The sequence below is a fragment of the Embiotoca jacksoni genome, unplaced genomic scaffold (genome assembly GCF_022577435.1).
Source record: "Embiotoca jacksoni isolate LCO1_2020_lvr unplaced genomic scaffold, fEmbJac1.0.p SCAF_14, whole genome shotgun sequence".
Taxonomy (NCBI): domain Eukaryota; kingdom Metazoa; phylum Chordata; class Actinopteri; family Embiotocidae; genus Embiotoca; species Embiotoca jacksoni.
The window spans coordinates 8627015-8652633 of NW_027185274.1; the positions used below are offsets into that span (position 1 = coordinate 8627015).

General features: G+C 40.6%; 1 protein-coding gene across 1 annotated transcript in view; it reads right to left on the minus strand.

The window, feature by feature from the left end:
- Positions 1 to 7389: 7389 nt before the first annotated feature.
- Positions 7390 to 25619, minus strand: part of rasa2 (RAS p21 protein activator 2) — a 30931-nt gene continuing 12701 nt past the window's right edge. Inside the window, exons 6-24 of the mRNA XM_069147848.1 lie at positions 25008 to 25091; positions 24160 to 24232; positions 23967 to 24043; positions 23309 to 23410; positions 20452 to 20605; positions 19988 to 20136; positions 19309 to 19423; positions 18765 to 18839; positions 18346 to 18469; positions 17777 to 17883; positions 17583 to 17666; positions 17224 to 17301; positions 17046 to 17119; positions 15728 to 15834; positions 14612 to 14694; positions 13960 to 14168; positions 12871 to 12974; positions 12037 to 12217; positions 7390 to 10923 (exon numbers count right to left, since the gene is read on the minus strand). Coding sequence (XP_069003949.1) covers positions 10893 to 10923; positions 12037 to 12217; positions 12871 to 12974; positions 13960 to 14168; positions 14612 to 14694; positions 15728 to 15834; positions 17046 to 17119; positions 17224 to 17301; positions 17583 to 17666; positions 17777 to 17883; positions 18346 to 18469; positions 18765 to 18839; positions 19309 to 19423; positions 19988 to 20136; positions 20452 to 20605; positions 23309 to 23410; positions 23967 to 24043; positions 24160 to 24232; positions 25008 to 25091 — 2011 coding nt within the window. The 3' untranslated portion in view covers positions 7390 to 10892. The remainder of the gene's footprint in view (positions 10924 to 12036; positions 12218 to 12870; positions 12975 to 13959; positions 14169 to 14611; positions 14695 to 15727; positions 15835 to 17045; positions 17120 to 17223; positions 17302 to 17582; positions 17667 to 17776; positions 17884 to 18345; positions 18470 to 18764; positions 18840 to 19308; positions 19424 to 19987; positions 20137 to 20451; positions 20606 to 23308; positions 23411 to 23966; positions 24044 to 24159; positions 24233 to 25007; positions 25092 to 25619) is intronic.

Genomic DNA, 25619 nt, shown 5'->3' on the forward strand with positions numbered 1-25619 from the left:
TAATTAATTTAGAATTAGGTTTGGGTTAGAGTCAGGGTTTGGGTTAGAGTAGGGGTTTGGGTTAGAGTAGGGTTTTGGGATAGAGTAAGGGTTTTGGGTTAGAGTAAGGGTTTGGGTTAGAGTAGGTTTTTGGGTTAGAGGAGGGTTTTGGGTTAGAGGAGGGGGTATGGGTTAGAGTAGGGGTTTTGGGTTAGAGTAGGGTTTTGGGTTAGAGGAGGGTTTTGGGTTAGAGGAGGGGTTTGGGTTAGAGGAGGGGTTTGGGTTAGAGTAAGGGTTTTGGGTTAGAGTAAGGGTTTGGGTTAGAGTAGGGTTTTGGGTTAGAGGAGGGGTTTGGGTTAGAGTAGGGGTTTGGGTTAGAGTAAGGGTTTGGGTTAGAGTAGGGTTTGGGTTAGAGTAGGGGTTTGGGTTAGAGTAGGGTTTGGGTTAGAGTAGGGTTTGGGTTAGAGTAGGGGTTTGGGTTAGAGTAGGGGTTTGGGTAAAGCACTTAGTCCTGATTGTTAAGGTTCGGGTAAAGGGCTGGGGAATTAATTATGCCCATGAATGTGTGTGTGTGCTTAAGTTTGATTTATGTCCTACTGGGACCCTCTAACATTTGATGTATATACATCTATTGTAGTGTATATTTTATTAACTATTGTCACAGAATATTTTCTTTTTTCTACACAAATGTACTTTATATATACTTTTTATAATGTTACGGGTCAAACTGCTTATTAACAGTAATTCACTGTGATCATAGGCTGGTAATTTGATGATAGATCTGATGTTCAGTCAACATAAAGTTCAACCAGACTGAAATGCAAACATTTTTCATACATTTCATACAAATAAATCAATGATTTACTGAAACAGATCGGTCTGGATTCTTAAATTATCTTGAGTGGTTTAAGAAGTAAACAGTTGACAGAAGGAAGATGGAAAAAAAATTAGCAGGGCTGAAGCAAGGCTTTTAAACCTAACGTTTGCATTTAACTGGCTTATTTCACAACTCACAGCAGCTCATCCTTTACCTCACACAAAAAAGTTGACTCTTCAGTAGTCACTTTCATAGACAACAATATGCACCAATCAATGGCTCACAATTTGCTAACATTTTGATGCAGCGTTTGGTTATCACACACATATATATAAATAGAAACCAATACACACAAGAGCTTCTTTATACAACTTAGGACAGACACTTAATAGCTTACCAATGCAACGAATAAAATATATTTTTATTCTCAGATGAAAATAAAATCATCCACACCAGTTTTTTTGATACTTTTTCAGAGACTGTGAGGTAGGTCTGGCAACAAGATGTTGAAGAAGGACAGTTTGCCAGCTCTGTGGGAATTACAGGGTACTTTCCCTCTGTAAAACACCCTTCAGACTTCCAGTTGAAGAGGGTGAGAAATTTCTGAATAAATGTCAGTGTAGACTTGTGCTGTTTTATATTCAGAAACATAAACATCCCAAAAAAACATAATTAGGTAAGAGCGAGCCGGGGAAAACACACTGTGTACATGTGGCGAGAGGGGAGACAAATATACTGCAAATTCAATGTTTCGTTCCTTTAAATCATGATACATTTTATGTGGCTGTTTAGTTGTGAAAAACTGCAGTTTGTCTTGTAGCTTAAAGCTCCTTTACTAATATCAGTATGCTAACGTGATGTTTATCAGGTACCATGGCTATTGTCTTAGTTTGGTGTTGCTAATATTTCTTAATTAGCTTGAAACACTAAGTCGAGCATGAAGCCGATGGGAATTTGATCAGTTTTGCGGGTGTTTGCAGTTGACGAAATGATCGTCTTGGGGGGGGGGGAGAGTGTGATCGGACCAGTGGTCACAAAACATCTGGAACTCAGGCGCTGATGTTGACTAAGCGACAAAACTTGGGAATAGTTATGACAAAGGTTGTAGTTTCTCCCTGCTGCGCACACGTCACCGTGCCGTGCTCCCATTTTGTACAAGAGGTACAGTCCCTTTGAATTTCCGCTTTTAAATACCAGCCGTCTTTCATAATATTTGTCAGATCTGTTGACTGTATATGAAAATGGACGTAGTCTTTCGGTTTGAAAAGTTGAAATATGGAAGTATCTTAAAGTGCAACACTGCTGAGGGCCACTGGGGGCTGGTTTAAAAAAAAAAAAAAAAAAAAAATCTTCTTTCATAAAATACAAGACCAATGCATGGCGTCATCACATCACAATGTCTTCCCTCTGGTCAGTGTTCTGGTTGTCCTTCTGAAAATACTCCTTAATTATTTATATATTAAAGAGAGAAATATGGGGAGGGGGGGGGGTGTCTGGTTTGATTGATATGCCTGGGGCCCAGTCATGGTATAGGTGGGCGTGGCATTGTGTCCTGGTGTTCTCAGTCAGCTCTACCACTCGCTCCTACGCTGCCAATATGGTGACGGACTCAAGGCTTCAAAACGGCAGTTTAATCACGGTTGGTTGACACTGGTCAGATTATTTTTGCACTGGGTTGGCATTCCTTCCTTTTGCCTCATCTTTTACGAGTCTGATATTGACCCAGACTGTTTCTTGCCTTTTCACCTTTCGAAAAATGCTGCCAATCAACTTCAACTTTAGTGAGGATGATTAAGGAGGAAAAACAATTAAGATTTTAACACCAGACATTTTTGAACCCAGTACCACATGTCAGTTACCGAATAGAGTCATGAAATACTGGAAAAATCGTACCCCGAACTGGATCATGAACCCATAGTGGAAACAAACAAAGCCACAAAATGTTAAATCTCCCACATCTGATGTTTCAGTTTGGTTACCGGGTAATAAGCGACCACATGAAAGAGGGTATTCAGATTTAAGTATAGGCTTCCAGTAAGACATAAAAAGGGGGTAATCAAAAAAGCTAAGGTCCAATACCAGGAGAGAAATCAAGACTGCCGCTCGTGATGTGGAAACATCTCTCTCTCTCTCTCTGGAGGGAGTCCAGTGACACTGCGGGGACTCCACGGACGGACAGAAAAGCAGTCCTATAAAATATAGACTATAGACTGAAAGTCAAAACATGCTTGTGGTTTTATTATGAATGTGTAGAGTGACGTTTCCAGACCACTCTGAGAGAGGCCAAAAAAATGATTGAGTCACGGGGCAGCTGCAGCCGGGGTTCAGAGAACTCCGTCTGCATGTACCGAACAGGCATGAGCAACCAGAGAGGAGAAATATCTGCGAGGTTCAGACTCAAAGCAGTTACAAAAGACGAGGATCAGAAACGGATAGACGCGATCAACACTGTGTCCAATGGGCATCTTCATTTACGCATGAGTACTACTATGTCATAAATGGCCGTGCCATTAGTTGTGTTTCCTTTCTTTTGCATCAAATTTGGTCAAGTAGCAGGTGACCGTTTTTTTTTTTTTTTTTTTAAAGTTAAATAACATCAACGTTACTGACTCATTGTTATAAGCCTGCGTGATATTTACCCTCTAATCTACGATTTTGAGTCGGGGGGGGAAGCAAAGATGTCGGTGGGAGTTTTCCTAATCAGTAGAGGTTTTTCACATCCCGCTCAGACCTGGTGATGGGGACGAAGAGAATTATTGTAGTTATGAATCCTCAAGTGTCTTTGATCTCTAGACTCTAATCTTATTTGTCCTTACAGCTGTGGAGCTGCTATTGGCTGAAATGTTAAGATTTTCATTTACTTAAATGTGTGTGAACTCCCTGTCTATCTCTGAATGAAGCAGCACAATGTTGATTGAGCTTGCAGCCTTGTAATGAAAGCGCTTGCATTTGCAGTATTACGTTGTTGCGGTGGTGTTTCTATCTTAAAATGTATGAAGTTTGAAGTGTGATGCTTTGTACTTTCAAACAATGTACTATCTTGGCCGTTTCTTTCAAAATACAGTAGCGCGATTATCACAAAAGCATAAAAAAAAAAAAAGTCTGATAAATCTTTCTATCAGAAAAATATATCACCGCGTACTTTTTCTGGATTCAGTGCTCACCGTTAGTTTGTTCATGTACTCAGCGCTTGTGATGAACACTGCCTGTTTCAGGGTATTATTACTGCAACAATAATGCACGCAGAAAATGCATGTTATGGTCTCCAGTGTGTTTGAAGAATTCATGTAGCTGACATCACCGACTGTTCGGGCTCACTGAAAGAGCCCTGCTAATTTACTTATGCAAGCAAAAGGGCAGATTGCTTGCAGTGTGGAGAAAAAAAAAATTAACTTTCTCCCATCTGTCATCCTCATCCTCTCATAGTATGGTTTCTGTATTATTCTATAAAGTAAACATTATTTGGTTTTCAGCAAAATCTTTGATATTTTTTACAGATGTTTTAATTTCAGAAAGCTTTCCTGTCCGAAACTCGTACTCTTCACTGTACAGACAAATGGAAAAATAGTCCAAATTATACCTGTTCACAGTGGTCAATTCAGTTGCATCATTTCAATTCAAGACAGACAAAAAAAAAAAAAAGCTTTTTAAGGTAATCTTGTATTATGGTGTAACAGCAGAATAATCCACAGGAGGATATTTACACATTACTTGGTGGATAATATGTGGGTTTTTGTTTGTTTGTTTGTTTGTTTGTTTAGTTTTGTTTGGGTTACATGGGACAGGAAGTTCATGCACAAGGTAATTCATCAGTCTCCAGTAAGGCCTGTTCACAGGGGCCAAAAAGCAGCATGCCTCTTTAAGAAGTGTGTACTGATGAGTGTGTGTTCTCCTTCACAGATGGAACTTTGCACTCTTGTAATGTAACGACATTGGTGGTATAAATTTGACCCTTAATTCACCAATATTTTCCTGTCAAGAGACATTCAAAACTGCACTCCTTCCTAATAGAAGTGAGGACAGCTTGCGTTGCTACAGATATAGATGATGACAATGAAGGACGATAATAATGTCGTGGTTAAAACCCTCTCATTGGTGCCATTTCCCCTCCAAAAAAAACCCAAAAAAACACTGGCATCCTGGTTATTTATGTCATACATGAATGTAAAATAGAACAGAATCTGTAAAGTCTGAAAAGTCTGTGGCGTTTTATTTAACGTTTTATTTAACTCCCGTCAAGAAAAGGGAATATGTGTATTTCCCAAAATGTTGACATATTATATAAATAAAATAGATGTCATGGAGGAAGAAAGGCTCACTGTAATAACATTGGATCGGTTCTTCATTGATCCCTGTAGGAGTGTTTTGCTTCCTGTCGGAGGTGAGATCGTGGGGTCAGCGTTTGCATCCCTTCAAAACCAAAAACTACAGCTTAGAACGGTAGCTCATCAAATCACCAGCTAAACCAACTAACGGACAACAAAACGGTTCACGGGTCACCACATGACCCCTTCAAAAGCCAAACCAGGGTCAAAACGCTAACTCGGGGTCACTGCAGGACCCCTCTATCAGCCAAATCACCAACACGTAACTCTGAAGTCACTTCTGACAACTATTCAAACAACAATCAGCCTCCAATTTCTGCAATTTAAGGTCACATGGGACCACCTCCAACAAAATAAATCAGAGTCAAAAAACTTGAATTTAAAGGTCATCACAGGACCACCTCGAACCCAAACTGGGACCGAAGAACCTCGATCTAAAGGGCCTCACAGGACCCCCCTTTAAAATCCTAAAACAGGGACGACAAAAACTACAACCTGTGGTCACCATATAGCCACTCTTAAAACGTCCACGAGTGGGTGTTTCAAACCGACGTTACACTTTGTACATGCCCCCCCCCCCCCCCCCCCGCCCCCTGATTTTCTCACTGTAACTGTAATATTACTGAAAATACTCAACACGATGGTGGAAAACTTCCATTTGGCTAAGGTTTCCCCCTTGGACTAAAACTGAGCAGGACTTTGCGTAACCCTTTGTCCTTGGAGACCTTCCCGGCACAAGAAGGCAGACCGGTTCATTAGCAAAACCTGATATTGGCTTCCACTCGAATGGCGCATCAAACAACGAGGTCCAACACATACGGCAACGCGTGGTTTAACTGCTGAATCGAAGCGGTTTCCCGAAAAGTTGGGACGCTGTAAAATAGAAATAAAAATGGAACGCTATTAGTGCAAATCATGTAAACCCATATTTAATGGGAAATAGACCAAAAACAACATCATTTTAAACCTGGGCAATTGTATTGTTCCGTCAAAAATACATGCTCGTTTGGGAATTTGACATTTTATAAGTTGAAGGTCAACTTCACTTGTTCTGGCTGTTATTCAGGAACAAAAAAGGGAGATTGTGACCAGTGTTTTTCCATTTGATCCGACAGCAACCTTGAGACACGAGTCTTGGGCGTCCACCTAGAAACTGTTGTGGTTGTAAAAAAAAAAAATCTTTTGCGGTGGCAGGTTTGATATGTGCACGAGGCATCTACGTTTTAGTTTAGCTTTTTCGCAACGCGGCGTACTGTCATGGCGGACACATGGATGTTAACTCTGAAATTTGACTGGTCGGCTCGGAGGCGAACGACCGCTCACTCGGGCGTACTTTGTGTTTGTCTGAATCGCCGTCGTCGTTAATTTTTTTTTGGGGGGGGGGGGTTGTTTGTCGCGTGACCTTTATTTATGGAACGTAATGAATGATGTGGCAGAGTTGGGTTTTTAAACCAAATGATAATTTTTTTTTGTTTTTTTTTAAAGATTAAACAAAGTGGAAGAAACACGGTTCGCCTTCATCAATCGCCGTGGTGTTCAGAAGATCAGAGAACAGTTGCTCAGCGTTACAATCTGGAAATCGATGCGCGTGACCATTTGTAAAAACACGTTCACATTTGCGTTTTAGAAATACGTAAGACGAGTTTCCTCAGATCAAAAGGCAGATATTTGACCGTGTGAGAGTATTACGTATAATTTATTCCAAATAACTGAAAGAGTTGAGAGAACGTGGGACAATATTTTCCACAGCTGGTGGCTGAATTTGAATGAACCCATTTTCGCTGCGAAGAGTAAGCAGGCTTGTTTTTAAGCGGCTCCAGCTGGTACGCATCTTTTGCTCACAAGCACGGTTCGGACAGCTCGGCCTACCTCGACGTTTGTGTCGGAGGAATTCGGGCTTGTTTTGGGAATTAAGTGCCGTTGTTATGAGTTAAAGTAAAAGTTCAGGCCCCTCCAGGGGCGCGCAGATGTTTTCAAATCCAGTAATTGCCCTTTCCTCCCGTTAATTCTTTATTACCAAGGTAAACAGAAATCCAATTGAGTAATGATGCGCTGATCACATCACTGCTCACAGGAAATCCCACATCCTACAAAGAACTCAAACTACTTCATACGGCAGAGCAAAACCCGTCGCTCCTCAAGCCCGGTACTCTTCACAAAGTCTCTGAAATGAACATAAAACTTATTGATTAGGGCTTCTTTCTTTTCTTTTTTTTGTTTTTTTCTTTAAATCAATGCAAGTGTAAAAAATAGAGACACTCTACAAACCAGGAGTAACATTGGAAAAGTGTTTATTGTGAAGTGACACAGAATAAACCATGTACGGAAAATGTCTAATGTGTATCAAAAGAACAGACATTGTACTGAAGCTGTGCCGAGACATTCAGGAGAAACGATCTGGAGACGAGAACATAACCTCCAGTTTCTGCAACTACTCACTGTACACCAGACAGAAAGAAGCTTTATAATTTAAAACAAAAACAAAAAAAACAAAAATCCCACAAAGCCTTCATACTGTCTTTGCTATGACACAGAACAATGATTGGCAGGAAAAAAAAAAAGAAGAAGATTGTTTTGCAATTATAGGCCTGAATTTGAAACACATTGTTGTTGAGCTTTGCACACACACACACACACACACAAAAAAAAAAAAAATACAACAGTTACAGACCCTGAAATCAGTTTTTGTTCCTGCATAAAACGGAACTTTTCCCTCATTTCCATGATTAATAAAAAAAAAAAAAAAAAAAAAAGTGCTTGGTAACCCTCATCAGAATTGCTCAACGGCCGACAACTCGATTGATGTTAATCACCTGATCGCTCGAGGCACACGTGAACTTTTCCCCTTTTGCGTTTTGGTGAAATCACGACGTGAAACTGGCAGCAGCCCAACATGTGAAAGTTAAGAGGCGCTGCGTTTCCACGCGCGTCTCACCCACATCCCGACAGGGACTGCTGTCGTTTCACGACGGCGTTTCCGTATGGGAAAAACTAAAGAAGATAATTCCCTTGTGAACAAATAAAGAAACGCAATTCAGTGACGGGATGGACGGGGAAATTAAAAAAAAAAAAAAAAAAAAAAAAAAAAAAAAAGTTCACCTTTTTATATGAAAACGAGCGCGCGCGCGCACGTCAACTTCTAGTTTACTGGCCTCGTCAAATCTAGCAATGGGAGTTGACACGCGAGCTTATACAGTATAGAACAATCGTTTATGCCGCGGTTACTTTCTAATTCAGATCTGGATTTTTGTTGAAAGTTTCTCCTGACTGTTTTATTGCAGTCTCATCCAGCTGAAACTTTTGCAAGCGAATTCAAAAGTTCATCCAGTGACCAAGCTGTAAATAAATCTATCATTTTACAGTTGCGCCTCGGCTCCGATCAGACGGGTCATTGCTCACGGCCAGCGTGCGAACGCAGCGAGAGCCAGCTGCAGCTCGGTGGGACGTGTCACACGCACACGCACGCGCACGCACACACACACACGCACACACGCGCGCGCACACACACACGCACACACACACGCACAATATTCACTTCAGTAACACTGCGTTAAGCTTCGGCAAGCTCCGGCCACATTACAGTCAGTGAGAAGAACACGCAGCGACAAAAAAAAAACAAAAACAAAAACAAAAACAAAAGCAGCCAGCCTCAAAGAAGCACTGCAAAGAACGACGTACCGTTACGAGAAGAGCAACACACGAAATCAGCGTCGCTGGGTTGTTGTTGTTGTTTTTTTGGTTTAAAAAAAAACAAAACAAAACAAACAAAAAAAAACAAAGATACAAAAACATTTTCCTAGAAAAATATATTGTTAAATATACAAGACATGCATGTCAGAAATATCTGATGGACCGAAGACAAAACGTGTGAAAACAACTTAAAATCGTTTAAAAACCTGGAACATCAGCATCAACTTTTGTTGTTAAAGTAAAATTCAAGTCTCTTTTCAACCCTTCACTGTTCAAATGGGTAAAAGATTGAAAACACGAAGGGGTGGGGGAGGGAGGGGGAGGGGGGGGGGGGTGGAGAGAGACGGGGGACTTTTATCAAACTTTGGTCATCGGTTCTCTCCAGAGCAACAGTCATCAATGTCGTTGACGCGAAGGCGAATGACCAACCGGAGGACACGTCAAGTGGTTACAGCCTAAAGTTCGGAGGAGTCGGGTTCATTTAGTAAACCGCACGCGTTCCTCGTGACGCAGCCGCGACGCTGCGCGGCGAGCTTCGCCGGGATTCGGGCCCGGCGGCGCGCCTTTTCCCTTCCGACCGGTTTTACGACAAAGGCCGTCCTCCGCCGTCGCGGCAGCGAGGAGTGCCGCGTTTTCAAACTCGCTCTCTGAAAAAGGACGACGCGCGACCGCCGGAGCCGCGGGGTGCCGCCGGCTCGGGGAAATAAAACCAAAGAGAAAAAGGACGCGTGGAGCGTAACGATGGCTGCTGCGATTGTCCGAACTAATTCAGAGACGACGTTTGTGACTTGTTACTCTGATTTTTTTTTTTTTTTTTTTTTTCTTCCCATCTCTGCTTTCGAACCATCAGTTCTTACATACGCCACTACAGTTATGTTGCGAGGCTCTCTTAACGTGACAGCACAGATCTGATGTACACCGTACCGATACAATTCACAATCACAGGGAAATACAACTCTTCACCACAGTCGTGCTATCGGGATTCAAAACTGAACGCATGCAAACTGCTTGCCTTAAGTCAATAAAAAGTAAAAGATATGTTCGCAAAAATGTTACAAACATAACATACATATATACGTATATATACATATATATATATATATATGTATATATATATACACATATATATATACACACACACACACACACACACACATATATATATAATTTGTCTCCATTTTTAAACCATTTGTATTCAAAATACATTAATCTTTTTTTTTTTTTTTTTTCTTTTTTCAAGTCCCAAGTTCAAACCTACGAAATTATCTTTGGTCAAGAAAAATAACTTTATAATCTACAGCCTATAAATGTTATTGTACAGGAATGAAACAACAACAACAAAAAAATGTACTCGAGATCATGGAACTGATCAAAATGGGGACCGCTGATACCAAGTATCTAATAATTTCTATTTGGAGTGCTCCAAATATTTAAAGTGCTTCTGCATTATTCCCCTCAGCATTTCATGTGAAAGAAACGTCCGTCAAAGTAAGGCAGATTGGTTTTTATCTACTGAAAATATGTACACATTTGTTCGGAGGAGGAAGGACGCTAAAAGATTTGAGTGTCCAGGGCCATACAGAGAGAGAGAGAGAGAGAGAGTGAGAGGACGATCCTCCAGAATGAGATTAATCAATCAACTCTAAAAGACAGATGTCCGAGCCAAATGTGAAGAGACGGGGAGAGCATCATCAGCTGTTGATATAAAACTGGGTGAATAAAAAAAAATTAGCAGCCTATTCACACACCATCTAAATGATGCCTTTTACACACAGCTGGAGACGTAAAAGGGGACACAAATAAAGACACCGAAAGAGTGTCTTTGTGAGGGACCTGCAGGGCAGGAGAGGGGGGGGGGGGGGGGGGAGGAGGTGAGGCAGCATCCTGACAAAAAGAAAAGAGAACACCCAAGAGTTCATTCATTTCAAGGGCCGAGGAGTGATCCTGGAAAAGCTCACAGGCTTGTTCTGGTTCCTGTAGTGGACTCATGACGTCTGGAGGTCAGGGGTCGTTCTTCTGGCGGTTTAGGCTCTCTGTGATACACTGACACCTGCTGGTATGGCCACACCTTCCCACCCAGGTTAAGAGGTTTTCCCCACGATGGGGTTGTCACTGAAACACAAAGGATAACCAAGATGACTTTCCTAAAACTAGACCGATGGATGTTTACGGGCCAGTATACCAAAAAAAAAAAAAAAAAAGGTTTAATGCAGGATAAAAAGCCGACAGACGATCCCTCCGCCGACTGACCCGAGTTATCGTCGTTAAACGAATAGTTGGCCGAATTGCAGCGACCGTCCATTTCAAATGAAAAGCTCGTCTCGGCGGCAACAGCAAAAGCAGAGGTGGCCCGGGCGTTCCCAGGGAACCCGAGCGGCTCCGCGATCTAATTCTTTTGGTCATTGCAGAGTGCAGGACGGCAGCGGAGGGTAAGGATGTAGATCAGCAGACATATTGTCTGAGGAGCGCTCCCTCCTCACCACTGCAGTCTGCTACAGCGACTGTATTTCTGCTGCCACGTCTTTCCTTTCAAATTTAAAGCTCTTCGGCATTTCAGAGACAGTCCGGCCATATGTCCGTTTCTGACCTCGCCTTGTTTTTTGTTTTTGTTGTTTACTGCGCTGTGTAGGAAGTAAATATTCAAAAGCTACTCATTGCGTTATTTTTGCAAACACCCTCCCTTTACTTTTAGTGCCTAAAACTTTAGCGCAGTATGGCCACTTATTGAAATTTAGTTACAAGTGATTTACAAAAAGAATAAAAGGTAACAAAATTCTATTTGCTTGACTGAAGTGCAGCCTTTGACTCAGTGGGACATGTTATCCTGATAGATCCATCAGCGCCTTGCAGGGTTTGCAGCAAGACGGTTTCCCTTCTTTGGCTGCAATAACATAAGGAGCACCCCAGGGTTCAATCTTAGGCCCCGTCTTATTTTCATTGTACAGGATATGCTTCTCTGTGGTCATACCGTATGTTAACATGGCGTTGCTATTCATTGCCATCCGGGCGTCACCCATATTTATGAGTTCGGTTTTTCTTAGACGTGACATCATGTGTGATATTGTAAAGCACTTTGTTACAGTATATATATATATATATACACACACAGATAAACACAAATAAGCTCGTTGATGTTATCGTTATTAAGTCACGTGAGAACCATAAACGCAAAGATACACATGTTACACAACGACGTGACGTGCAGCGACATCAGTGCAGACTCACAGGCTGCCGTACTGCGCTGTGGTGTCGTTCCTGATGTTGTGTTGCCTCTGCAGCTCCTCCATGACGTTCCGAAGCTGTTTGAGTGTCTGAAAGGTCTCTTTGGGTTCCTGAATGGTGAACTTGGAGTAATCCTCCTGCTCTCGCTGAGGGCCCTGGTACACCGCCAACGTGGCACATGCATCTATGGAGAGGACATCAGATCAGGAGATAGTTGGTGACATGTGTGGTCCTACCACACCGGATATCAGAGGTGTCATTCTTTTCTTTTCTTTTTTTCCCTTTTTTTTTTTGGGAGGGGGGGGGGGGGGGGGGTTAAGTGTTGTACTCAGTTGCTCACATGACACGCACGTTAAAGAAGTGTTAAAGAATGAATATTTAAAACAGGATATCCTCATATCTGAATTGTTTTGATGACTTAAGTGTATTTAGTTTGATCTTTACGAAGCCCGGGAGGAAAAGCTGAGGCCATTCCTAATGGGAATCCAAACAAACACTTGCTGCGTTGGATTGAAGTCAGATGACTTGACGACGTCAGTGAAGAACATTTCACTGCTTGCTGCTGCCTTGATTTAATGACCAGAGGGCTAATAGTCTGGCACTATTCACCGTACAACCGAAAATCAGCACTGCGATCTCACAGTCACGTTTGATTGATAATCCAACATGCTGGAGGTGCTCCAAAGCAACCGAAAACACATCACTCGTTGTATGAGGTTGTTTTTTTTTTTTAATGGTGTACGCCGTGGGAAATGGGCTGTTCAAGAACATTCGTCAAATCCTGCTGTCCCTCTCGCTCTAGTTCATAAACTCAGTATTTCATGAACAGACACTGACCCTCCATGTTCTGGAGCTTGGTATCGTTTGAGGAGAGCAGAGAGAAAATTCTCTCAGTTTCCCGGTCACAGTCGATGTCCAGCTGCAGTTTGGCCAGCATGGTGCTGAAACAGGACAGAACCAAAGAGGAAGGAGAGCAGATACATTAATACATCCATTGGTTTCAATAAAACATCAATCCAACTGAGCCGCACTCTCTGTGAGCACTATTTATTAAAAACTGACAACTAACACAGGAAGGGAACAAAGTGCAGACCTGAATGGCAAATAACTCATTTTTAATAATTATTTCCCAGATGACTCTCTTTTGGTTTAAAGTAAATACTTAAAAAAAAAAAAAAAATCACACTGGATATTTAGTGCTGGTAAAATGAGTGCATGAGCCAACAACAAATTCACAATCAGCAGGTCAAAGAAATCTACTTTTTTACCTTAATTGAGCAAGAACAGAGGATTCAAGAACTAAAAGTTATTTTAATGCAGTCGTGTTATTGTTTCCACAATCAATATTCACACTGCTATCTCATCTTGGTAATATTTTGTAGTGTGACTGTATAAAGTTTGAAGGGATGCTGCAAAGAAGACGTGCGGAGGTGGAAAACTGGATTGACAACATCAAAAAAGGCCAAACACCTGCGGCAGAGAAGGTCTGCTGAACGTTTTTGGTGATTTTATGCCCTATTAGATCACTGCAATCAAACAATTATCAATTCAAGTTCTGTTTAGTTCTCTTAAAGGTAACTGGACAGGTTCCTATAGTGGAAAAGGGACATTTGTCAAAGTTCAAACTGAAATAAACTGCTTTGATGCGATGAGGAGAGGGTTGGCTCTTTTCTTTTTTTTTTAGTCAAGAGTTTTACAGTTCTATTAATTATTTAAGTTTCTATTCATGTGTTCTCAAACCGCCTCTACTCTGGACGTGGTTGCTCAGATTTAACAGCGATGGCTCGATTTCAGAAAAGGCGTTGAGCGTTTTTATGATGTGTTTATTGTCTTCTGCAACAAGCGTCCCACAAACCAGCGGCAAGGGTATTGAATACTTCAGAGACGATCTATTTCTCGTCCTGTTGACGTGGAGGAAAGACTCACGCTGTGCAGGGCTTACAGCCTGGAGCGCTGTTACTCTGGTTTTTGCAGCACTGCCAGGCTCCGCTGGTGTAATTTGATGGATGGAAAGTAGCCAGGCGTCCCTCGTTGCAGCGACTGACCTGGCTCAGGACCTCCAACCACTCGCTGGCTTCCACACAGTTTCCTGCCTGAACGTACAGAGGCTTCTCAGAGTTGACCAACTGAAACATCTGATGCAGGAGAAACAGAGAGGTTCAGCCGAGGCGTGGCAGACTTTCCACACAGGGTCACTTGAAATATCCTACACTGCATGTAGAAGACAAACAATCGGCTGGGTCGGTGCTCACAAATGACAGCAGACCTGAGATGTGCGACGGCCGTAGTATCTCACCTCTAACAAACCCACGTTAGTTTGGTTTCACTTGATAACTCCCAATGTTTCCAAACTTCACAACCCCCCACCCCCCACCCCACCCCCCCACCCTCCCCCATCTGAACTACTTCTTCTGATGTTGATACCATTTGTGCTCATTTAGCAAAATGTGAATAAATGCTCACGAGACAACCACTACAGTATTTCATCATTTGTTTACTTTAACTCGGGGATGCCTCCATCATAAAGGGGCAACAGAGTGGAAGTGGTGATTGAGGCATGTGAGAGGAATTGACTCACATTCTTGCGGTTAAAGGCACTTTCATCCAGTTTCTCCACCGCCTGGATATTTTTTACGTTGATGGTGCAGAGGGCCTCTTTCCCTGAGAAGCAGAAGTCATTCTGTCAAGTTCATGTTAAGAATGATAATACACAGAAACAGTCGGCAATCTCAGCACATTATGTTTTAAGTTTTTCTTTTTTTTTTTAGGTCAAATAATAAGCTTCTGGTGAAATTCGGAAGTGTAAGAAAGTGTGAGTCAATGAGTGCACTGTAGGTCCTCCACATCTTTCAGTATCTCTTGTAACAGTGTCCGCTACAGTGCTGAAGATATTTATTTTTCTGAAAGACGTCTCATTCCTTTTTTTTTTTGTTGCAGAACTTAACATTTGCCAGTTGCTTGCTGTGACGAATGCCGAGTCTGGCAGTGCGCAGCTCCAAATTATCAAAATGAAAAACTTTAAAGACGAACCCCGTCACTAACAACATGTCACTATGATGACGGGCATGGCTTTCAGCGAAGAGAACTGATCTCATTGAGACAGAAAATAAACTTCAGTGGGTGTAGCTCTTGTAGCTGCAGAGTCTCTGCAGGGTTTTTTTTTAGAAACAAAAAAGTTCAGATACAAGTGCTCTTTACACCAAATGGTGAAAAGACAACTCAACATCCATGGAGAAGAAACTGCTGTATGTGAAGGTTAGAGACGAATGGACCAGTCAAATATCCTGTTTTTGATGGTGACTCAAATGTTTCCTGACAGCACATGTCGTAATACTTCATTTCTAAGTGTTTGTTGTAAGAAGTCAGCAAGTGACATCCTCGTACATCTAAACACCACAAGTGAAAGACAATAACTCTAATTTGTCGTTCGGCTTTTGTGCCTTTTAACATTAATGTACAACATAATGTTTACATTTCAAATTATGACATATAAATTCAACCAATCAATTAGCCCCGTCCATTATGCGTCTTTACTTTGGCAGCATCTGATGGTAGCAGAAAGAAGACGGTGAAAAGCGCAGCATGTGGCCACATCCTGTCAGTTTGATCTGATATTATCCTTCGAATTGCAGATGGACTTATTTTTGCCAATATGTATGTGGTTGGGGTATGAGACGATTGAAACGGGTCTCACCTTTGTGTTTGTGGTAGGAGAGCTCCCTGTTGGTCACTCTGAGCCACCTCTTTTTAAAGTTTTTCTTGCCGAGGCGTTTTCTCCCCTGAGCTCGTTTCTGTACCTCCCTGTCAGGACAGACGCGATATGGGGTTAAAAAAACAAAGCCATGTTTTACTGGCGGGAAACAAATAAACATCATCAGTGCAGCATGTTTCCTTCCAGCATTCTTTATGGTTGTTATTGATGTAAACCGTCCAGATATACAAGTCCTGAAACAAGACTCCAGTTACATTGGAATATATCTGATTAACAATTTTAAACGCTCATTTTAGATTTGGTGAAAGACTTATTTTGACTCTTTCAAAATGGCAATCCAGACTTGAACTGTTGTACAAATCAGCATATCTTCATCAGTAGTATTGCATGAAAGAGTAATTCTATATCACTGCAATCTCCCTTTCATGTTTCCTATGATGGATTATGCAGGTCATTGAAACTATTATGTCTGTGTAGGATGGTTTTTGTACAGTTCAACAATATGTGGTTTCTTCTGAAGGGAGAAAAATAAGCCATAACTTTTGGCCAGCCATTTTTTTCTCATCTGCTCTGCATGCAATCACCATGAACAGATATCTGCATTTGAATACCGATTCTGAAGGCAAGGGGACAAGATTTTGGTTCTGGAAGCGTTCTGCTCTCCGTTTGTAATCAGAGTAGTATTGACCAATCATGTCAGAGCAGGCTTTGGCTGCATGAAAGTAAAGAATCCGGTTGCAGAGCAAAAGAGGTGAACACATTTGCCAAAATGAGCTTTTTTTTTAAAAAAAAAAAAAAAAAACAAGTTTACCTACATTCATAAGCATAATTCTGTTCATAGAGATTAACAAGCTTTCAAATCCAACTTCATTCTCATTTAATTAGTTAATCGGTCCTTAAATAATGACTGGGGCACGGAGGAGGAAATCTAGGCCTGGATTTCTGCTGGCTACACTGGAACCGCTGAAATGTTGGCTGTTGCTCCCAGAAGCTCAGTATTAATCAGACCGATAGCCGATAGGCTCAGAGATTTGGCCTGCATGAAGCTGTGATGACATCTCGGTGGTTTAACTTTTAAGAGAAACATAAAACTTCAGTCACTGCTTCACAAGTAAAACTTCACACCGACAAAGCATTGTAACCATGTTTTATACTAGAGCCTCCTTTTAGTCTTCGTTATCTCTCTGTACTTTTACTTTCTTTCCCACAGATTACTTACATTTTAAAGAGTGATTAAAGAAGCAGCAGCCATTGGCTTTAGTCTACTGATTCTGGTGCGCCCACAACGAACAACACTCACCCCTCCTTGAGAACCACGGCGTCCTCCAGCCCGCTGGACTCCTTGCTGACATTGGAGGAGATTTCATCAAGAAACTGGAAATAAAAAATAAAAAAATAGAATTGACAAAGAAATCAGCAAAGAAACAAATACACAAATACATCCTATGAACCTCTGAGTATGTTCAAAAGAGAAATACCTTTTTAACTTTTTCTATACATTTGTCTTCTTGGAATGATTTGAAGAAGTCGTACATGTACGTTTCTTTGAAACTGGACTGAAAAGAGAAAAGAAGAATTAAATCAACATTTCACAAATAAAAAAAACTTCCTGACAGTAAAGTGCCCATGTTTTCCATTCACTAGACAGTACACTTTATTTAATAGTATTCAATGTTCCTCTTAATGTAGCACCTTTAGCTTTGACTATGGTTTCTTCAGTGTGACAAATGCCTCATGATTATAACAGAATAAATGATGCACACGTAAACCCTTCCTCTCACTTTGCTTTAATTGGCTAAACAGAATGACACATTGTTAGAAAGTTTGTTAATCTTACCATCTTTTTTGATAAACTACCCCAGCTGCCCAGAGTCTGGATGGTTTTTGAGATGAGAGTGAGTGTACGGGAAATCTCAGGATCCTGCAGTAACAGGAAGTATACAAAAACAACTTTGTTTTAGGCCACAGATTAACTTAATCCACAATACATGTTTTAAATGGTCAGTTGTAGTAACAGGGTCATGCACTTACAGGATGATGGGAACGGAGCTGGAAGGAGTGCGGAGAAAGAACAGCGACAGCAAAAAAGCGCAGGAACACAAAGCTGCTAACAGCCGAGTACTGAACATGTGGGTCACCTGTAACACGGAGAGAAGAAGAAGACGAAGAAACGTGTCAGAAAATAGTCTGGCTTCTCAAAACAAACTAATTCAATCCAAAACATGGCCTATAATGTGCAAGAAAAACACCCAGAGCTACAACAAGATGGAACTCCAGTTAATCTTAAAAATGTGGCTCCACCTGTTGGTGCGAGTACATATAACAGAAGTCATTTATCACTGTGCTTGTTTAATAGTTCCCAGAGTTGAACGCCATCTGTTCCGAAATCAAGCACGATAAAAAATAAATGAACACAGAAAAAAAAAAAAAAAATTGGTGATCTGTTACCATGGAGTGTGTTGTTTTACAATTTACAAATGATGGCAGATAGATTTGTTTTAAAATGCTGCAGGTCTGGATGGGGTCTGTTCTGACATTCCCAGCAAACAAATAACTTTAAAGATGCCACAGTGGCTTTTTACACACAGTCTATCTTTTACCTGGGAAGCGTTTGCAGGCCAAGTGTCCCAGAGACCTGAAGATGTCACACATGAGTGGGGGGCAGCTGGAGCTGGACTGGGTGATCGAGGAAAAGACTTTCTGGACATAAACCTGAAGGTTTTCCTGCAGAGGAAACAAAAACATTAGCATTACTTTACATACATATGGGAAGTTGAAATGTGGTAAAGAGTTTTTTCTTTTTTTTTTGTCCTACATTTGCAGATACATTTACTCTAGCACAACACCAAAGAAGAAATCTGACAGCGAGTACTGTTTAATGGCATTCAGATACCTTGTACTATTATACTACTACTACTACTACAGCTGCTACTACTGCTACTACTGAACAAAATCAGATGAACTGCAAACGACATTCTGCTCATCTGTGAACAGGACTGTGAGAGATGAGTGTGTTTACCTTATTGACCTCTACGTTGTCACCTTCCTTTAGTTTAATGGGGTCAATCTCACATGTTTTGTTGGATTCGCAAATCTATGAAAGAGAACACAATCAAACAATTTAATCAGTCCTGATGAGTTCATGAGAAAAGGCTGAGATTTTGTGTTGTCTGTAGTTACTAATTTATTCACATTTTCTGGAAATTAGAGACAACAAGAGGAGTTGAGGACTAAGACGACTGCGGACATTCACAATTTCAGCTTTTCTATTTGTTTTTTATTTTTATACATGTCTAGGAACTCAAATTAAACAGCCATGAATGAAATATAGCAGTTTTAATTATGTTAGCCATTTACAGGAAATTACAAAAAAAAAAAGCTTTCAAAAAGTGGTTAATGTGGTACTATGAACATCCGCTTGTTTGAGGCAGATGTTCATGTGGACTTTTCCATACTGATGTCAGTGATTCATGCCCCGCTATGGCATCAATGCTGTGTGTGTGTGTGTGTGTGTGTGTGTGTGTGTGTGTATGTGTGTGTGTGTGTGTCGTTCTTACTCGTACCTCCTCTATTACAGGCTTCAGGGTGACAGCTAGGTAATTCTTTCCCACAATCTTCATCATGTCATCGATGCAGCGTGTTGCCAGTGAGTTGCCACGGAATATAGTGTTCGCCTCCCTGCATGGACACAGAAATATTCCACCATCATCAGTGTTATTATTATTATAATTTTATATATATTATTATTTTTGACCACATTTTTTTTTCTGTTATTTTGTCATAGTTTTGGACTGATGCACACAGTCTTCATTAAAATACTTATTGTGTTTCAGAATCCAAACGTTTGACAGTACAACTCAGTTTTTACAAGAGAACCAAAGCTGTGTTTTTATGACCTCGACCATCATTCTTTCTTCAATTTCAACATTGGTGTATGACATTTTCCATCCTAATTTTCTAGTGCCGTGTTGGCTTAACAAGTTGATCAAAGTTAACAGAAAGGTCACATTTAAATTATCCAGATTCCCCCTTTATAATGTCTATTGTATTTAGGACTTGCTTCCTGTTTTATATTGGTCTTTGGTTACAATATCACAGCCAGAAAGTTGTAAAAAAGAGGAACTTCACTTTTAACTCTTTGGGATAAGAGAAGTAACAGTGCAGGCCATAACAGTTATATGACTGCATGTGTCTACATATCTACATGCCACTGTGTACATGTAAGCATCTGACAGTACTCACTGAGTGTTGTCCAGCTCTAGTGCTGCCACAGCGGAAACAAAAGGCACAAAGCGATTGTGGTGTAGCAGCAGTCGAACCGTGGGCAGAACGGCCTCGTATCGCTCTCTGCAGATGTCCCCCAAGATGTGTGCTGCAGATGCTGAGATGGGCTGAAGGAGGGTAAAAGAAAAAAAAGAAAAGAAAAGAGAAACAGTGTAGGGTGAAAACAGGAAATGCACAGATTGAGGGTATTAAAGTGTGAAAGTGAGAAGGAAGTAGTGGAGAAAGAAAACAGTATGTGTCAATACTGTTGTTATATTTCATTACATTTCAGAGATGAGGGAAAGTAGGTTTATTTGTACAATGCTCAACAACAAGTCTATCAAAAACAAAATCTACGGAAATAGAAATATACAATTGATATACATTCTTTTCAAATGTTTTCCCTCCATTTTAGGAATTACTGACTTTGGCTCTCGTCTCACCTTCACATCTGGGGATTTGAGTAGCAGATTGCAGAGTTGTGTGTAGCAGGCAGAGGGCAGCACCGTGTCTTCTATGTAGGTCAGCTTCAAACGCAACGATCCTAAATCATCAGACTTGGACTTGCTGCCGTTCCATTTGGGCTGGAGGAGATACCTGTAAGACAGACACTGTATAACTGAGCTGGGAGGTGTGGGAGCAAGGATTTCCTCACAAATGTACTCTATATATGTTGATACAAGGCTCTGTGGTCTTCAGACAGCTATAATAAGCAATGACAATCGTAATAACAGTGTGTATATGTCAGCAAGGCTTACTGTCAATAGTCCTTAAATAACTATAACACAATAGATAACTAATATGTGACCTAAAATTACACACGAGTGAGATAATCAAGTAAATTAATTTCACTCTGGCTTAATATAGAGACTGATGAGACGGTTGATCCTGCTGGCCTTTAACCAGCTGATCAACATCAGAAACCAGCTGTACCCGTTTGTACAAAAAAAAAAAAAAAAAAATATGACGGCTAGAAGAAAAAGCTGAAGCTTCCAAAAACTTTTCTAGACTGAAAGAAGCATCCTCATCAGCCAAAATGTGCTTTTACACATCACCTTACCTAAATACTGGTGCAGAAAACTGCCCATCTTTTCTTTTTTTTTTTTTAACATCTAAAAAAAAAAAGAAGGTGGTTGGAAAACCTTGTCTAAATTCAAGTGAAGGAACATGCCGCACCATCTCAACCGGCAATAACTAATTTCCAGCCACTTGGTGGAAGAGGAAACAAGTTTTAAACCAACAATTGACATGCTACCATCTTTGAAGGTGATGGGGCAGACTTGAGCAAAGAATTGCTAATAGTATTCATGCATCCAGCAGTTGGTGGGCAACATTAATATTAAAAGCATAAGCACCTTGTAGAGTGTGAAAATATACATTATTCTATACAGTGAATGTGAGACATACTGCGGTATAGAAAGTAATTAATATGTGGGAGACTTTAGTTAAGACAGTTGGCTAATAAATGACCAAATCTGCATCAGAAATTTACGAGACAACCTTTTAACATTTAAGCCTGAAACCTTCGTGTAAACTAAAAACAGAACACGAAACCAAACAGTGTTGTTTTGGATACTTTTGTTTTTGAACACAGAGTATGACAAAAACTTTAAAACAACAGGAGGTTTTTTGAACAGTGCCAACTGACAAAATGAAAGCAGCTCAAACTGCTTGCAAAGTTTCCTCCGAGTACTACCCAATAAAGTGAATGCCATCCTGTCTATCACATACAGCATATAAATCAGACAGTGGGTAACTTGGCTGCTTATTTATCCAGATGTTCAATATTTCTGGTGGACAGGACTGTTGACTTAAAAACCAAGGATTTTAAATATTTTGAATACCGTAAAAGTCGACTTATTTCATATTTTTGCTGCATGCACATCTCCTTCGAAGCCAACAGGTGGAGCAGCAAAACTCTAAATGATCACATGCAGAGTTGAACCTCTGTGCCTCAAAAGCTGCAGCTACTTAATGGAGGTTTGTCCTAAAGCTGTTTGATCTGTAATCATGGTGCACAGACACAGAAACTCTTTAACAGATCACCTAAACTGATTTTATGAGGCCGAGCATTTTTTTTTTTCTTCTTATTTTTTTTTTTTATTACAACATGGACGACTTCCAGCACAAACACAGGACATGAGGTACTGCCACCATGCAAAAAGCCACCCACGCACTCAACTCACAGCCCTCATGTACTAACAGATCTGCTATCTGGCATAATCCCATATCACCTACTCTGACGCAAAGCTAGGAAACACCCACACAATGGAAAAACTGCTGAACACGGAGAAATCTAGGAAGATTTTTCCAATCACCTCGTAATGGCAAGAAACACTTCACAGTACAAGTTGTCCTCATGGCTCCTTAACATGAGCGGGAGGCACCACCGGACCTGATCCGGTTAAAAGGAAGGTGACGGGGCCATGACAGCATAGTGATTGTTTCTGGTTTGGTTTTGCTTATTAACAACCAACTAATACACTTCTACGGGGACAGACACATCAGGTTCAGAGCGATAAAGACCTCGACTTTTTTTCCATCAACGTGCCTCATGTTTTCACTCTCAAATTTGAAGAAACCACAGAAAATCTGGTCTCTGGTGGTTATTAACACAAGCCAGGCATGGTGTGTGTGTAAACAGCACAGGTTTATTGTAGTATTTTCAACCATGGCAGAACATCACAGCCTTATGTACGCGAGTGCATGGCGCTTAAGACGGACAATTTAATGCTGGTACTATGAGTCGTATGAAAAAGATCAAGTACACACAAAACAAACAAACACAAATGGCTCTGCAAAATCTATTTGGAAACGTCTGTTAAGAATTATGTGTATTGGAGATAATGGGGATGTAACCACTGCTACTAAATATCTCAAGGCTACTTCATTTTCTGTGTTGAATTGTGCTCTTCGGTCTTTTATACTCCTCATACCCCCATGCGCAAGTTCACCTGCTCACAGAGGATAACATTTACAGTATGTGACTCAATTAATCCAATAAGGCATCATTGAGATGTAAAGCCAGCTTTCAGAAATGAAAAATATAAGTCGAAATGTTAACGTTAATGGTCTCGGTGGAAAAACAAAAAGAAGGTGGAAACAGAGCTGGAGGTTTGGGGGAAAAGAAGTCAGAGGAACTGATGGATGTAACCCAAGATCTGAAGTTATAGATAGAACCTCTCTATGACGTAAAGGCTGCTGTTTGTATCTATATCAACGAACATCATCCCGTCTTATTCAAATAAAACATTTGTATTTGTTTACACTCCTACAGGAGATATTAGTAAATCTCCTTACCAGGCTTCGTGGATGTGGTCATTTCGCAGGATCTTGACAGGGACCCGCGTTTCCCCCAGAAACACATCCTGAGCCAGATTCTCGTTGTTCCACAGATCAACTCTGCAAAGGTAGAGGGTGTCAACTGAAACAACATATTTCATCTATAAATATACGGCTTTGAACTACATCAGACTACATACAAATAAGACACAATCTTTGTCGCTGTGTGTGTTCAACACAAAACATTCAACCATCCAATTTCAATACGGCAAAAGGGATTTATTAAAAAAAAAAAAAAAAAAAAAAAAAAAAAAAAAGAAGAAAAAAAGTCACGACTAACTAGTGCTTACCTGCTTGGTGCATAAAAGCCAATACAATACCCGTGCAAAGACACCACCTCAAATCCAAACCTCAAAACCATGCATGAGTGTTTACCTTTGAATCTGTCTAGTCTTACCCAGTGAGCTATGAGTCCACTGTGACGGTAGCCCCACATATCCTTAACCAGAAACCAAGGCTCTCTATCAGTAGTCAGAACACACCAGATCCAAATTCACTTTTTTTTTTGGTAAATAAATAATTTTTCTTCTGTAAAGACGATAGAAGGGAAACGAGGCAGAGTGGGATGGAGAGTGAAAGAGATGAGACAAACAAACAAAAAGACAAACAAACTCACTTGATCTCAAGTTTTTCAATGTCCTCTTCCTCCACTTGGAAATGAGACTTTTTAGAGTAGCTGCTGGACCGTGTGACCTGTGAATGAACATAGCAAAGCTTACTTTTTCAGTAATCTATGGTTTATGTAACCAATAGACAATTTCAAACTCATGATGTGGCTCGACAGCAAAATGTGCAGTTACGGAATTTACCTCGAAGAAGAAGGTCTCTTCAAATTGAGGGTTGCTGGTTTTCTTCTTTACCTTTGTTTTCTTTTGATCGGACCTGAGGAGATGCATGACAGACACGGTTACGTACATTATAATTGATTGGGCCAGGTATGGCTAATTTCAGAAGGGAGATGCAGATTCAGGTGGGAATTATCAGTAAGTAAATCACTATATGTGACCATTTTCACATTGTTCAGATTCAGATTTACATTTCTTTCTATATAAATAATCACAAAGCCTGTATTGAGCAACTCTGCTGTTTGGAGGAGCCGTTTGGACATTTGTAAGTTTGTGATGTCACAAACCCATGCTCATGTCCTTTCTCCGCCCACAGCAAAATCCACTGTCCAACCTTTTATGTAAAAAAAAAAAAAACCTCAAACACTGAGCAGTCATTTTCGTTGATGAGCTAGGAAGCTACAAGACAGAAAAGCTGTGGTTGGGGCCGCCATGCGTCACTCAGTCAGCCAATCAGAAGAGAGGGTCGTTGATATCAGTGTGTCTTAAAGACACACAGAAAACAGCCTGTTCTTGGTAGCGCTCTAGAGAGAAGCTTGAGAGATTTGAAACCATGTAAGATGGTTTTTGGTACTTAAAACCACAAAAAATATCTTGTTATGGAGACCAAGGCTGAAAATAAAACACGGGAAATATGGGACCTTTAAAAGTAAAAAAAATAATGGGTCTCATTCTCCAGTTTGTTTTTATTCCTAAACATTTCCCTTTATTTATTTATTTTTTTACTTTGGAAAAATTATAGGATATTTATATAATATTAATGTCATGTTAATTAGTAAGTCAAGGTTGCTATATGCATCATTCAGAGTTACCTGGCAGGTCCAACGAGTGACACGGTGGCGTAGGGGTCACAGTTCTGCCCACTGATCAAAGGCAGCTCCTTGCACTCTATTATTCTGAAGGAGTTCACAAAGCAACAGAGAGGGACCCAATGAATACAGTTATTGAAGGACGTGTTAGAAAAAGATCCTTAGAACTATTTTTATATAGCTAAATATCAGTCATTCCACTTTTCTAATTTCTACGGTAGAACTGCTGATTGTCTTTGAACAGAAATTGCAATATTTCAAACAATTATGTGTTGACAACTTTAAAGTGACCCAGACCTTGGAAGAGATTAGCTTTCAACACTGTGTCTTGAGAGCGTAAATGGTAAATAATTTCTTGTTGGTTCAACAGATGCCCCAGTGGAAATGCTATTAACCCTCTAAGGTCCACACTTCCACAACAAGTGAAAACAAGAGGTTTACTGAAAACAGGAAACTTAATTACTTTACAACAATTTCAGGAACCATAAATACTTCCGAATGCCAACCTAATAGAAATGTATGACTCACACCACACATATAATCATAAAAACAGGCTTTGTCATGACATGTTGCCCTCAGGTGCCATCATCATAATTATCTCTTTTTTTCCACACA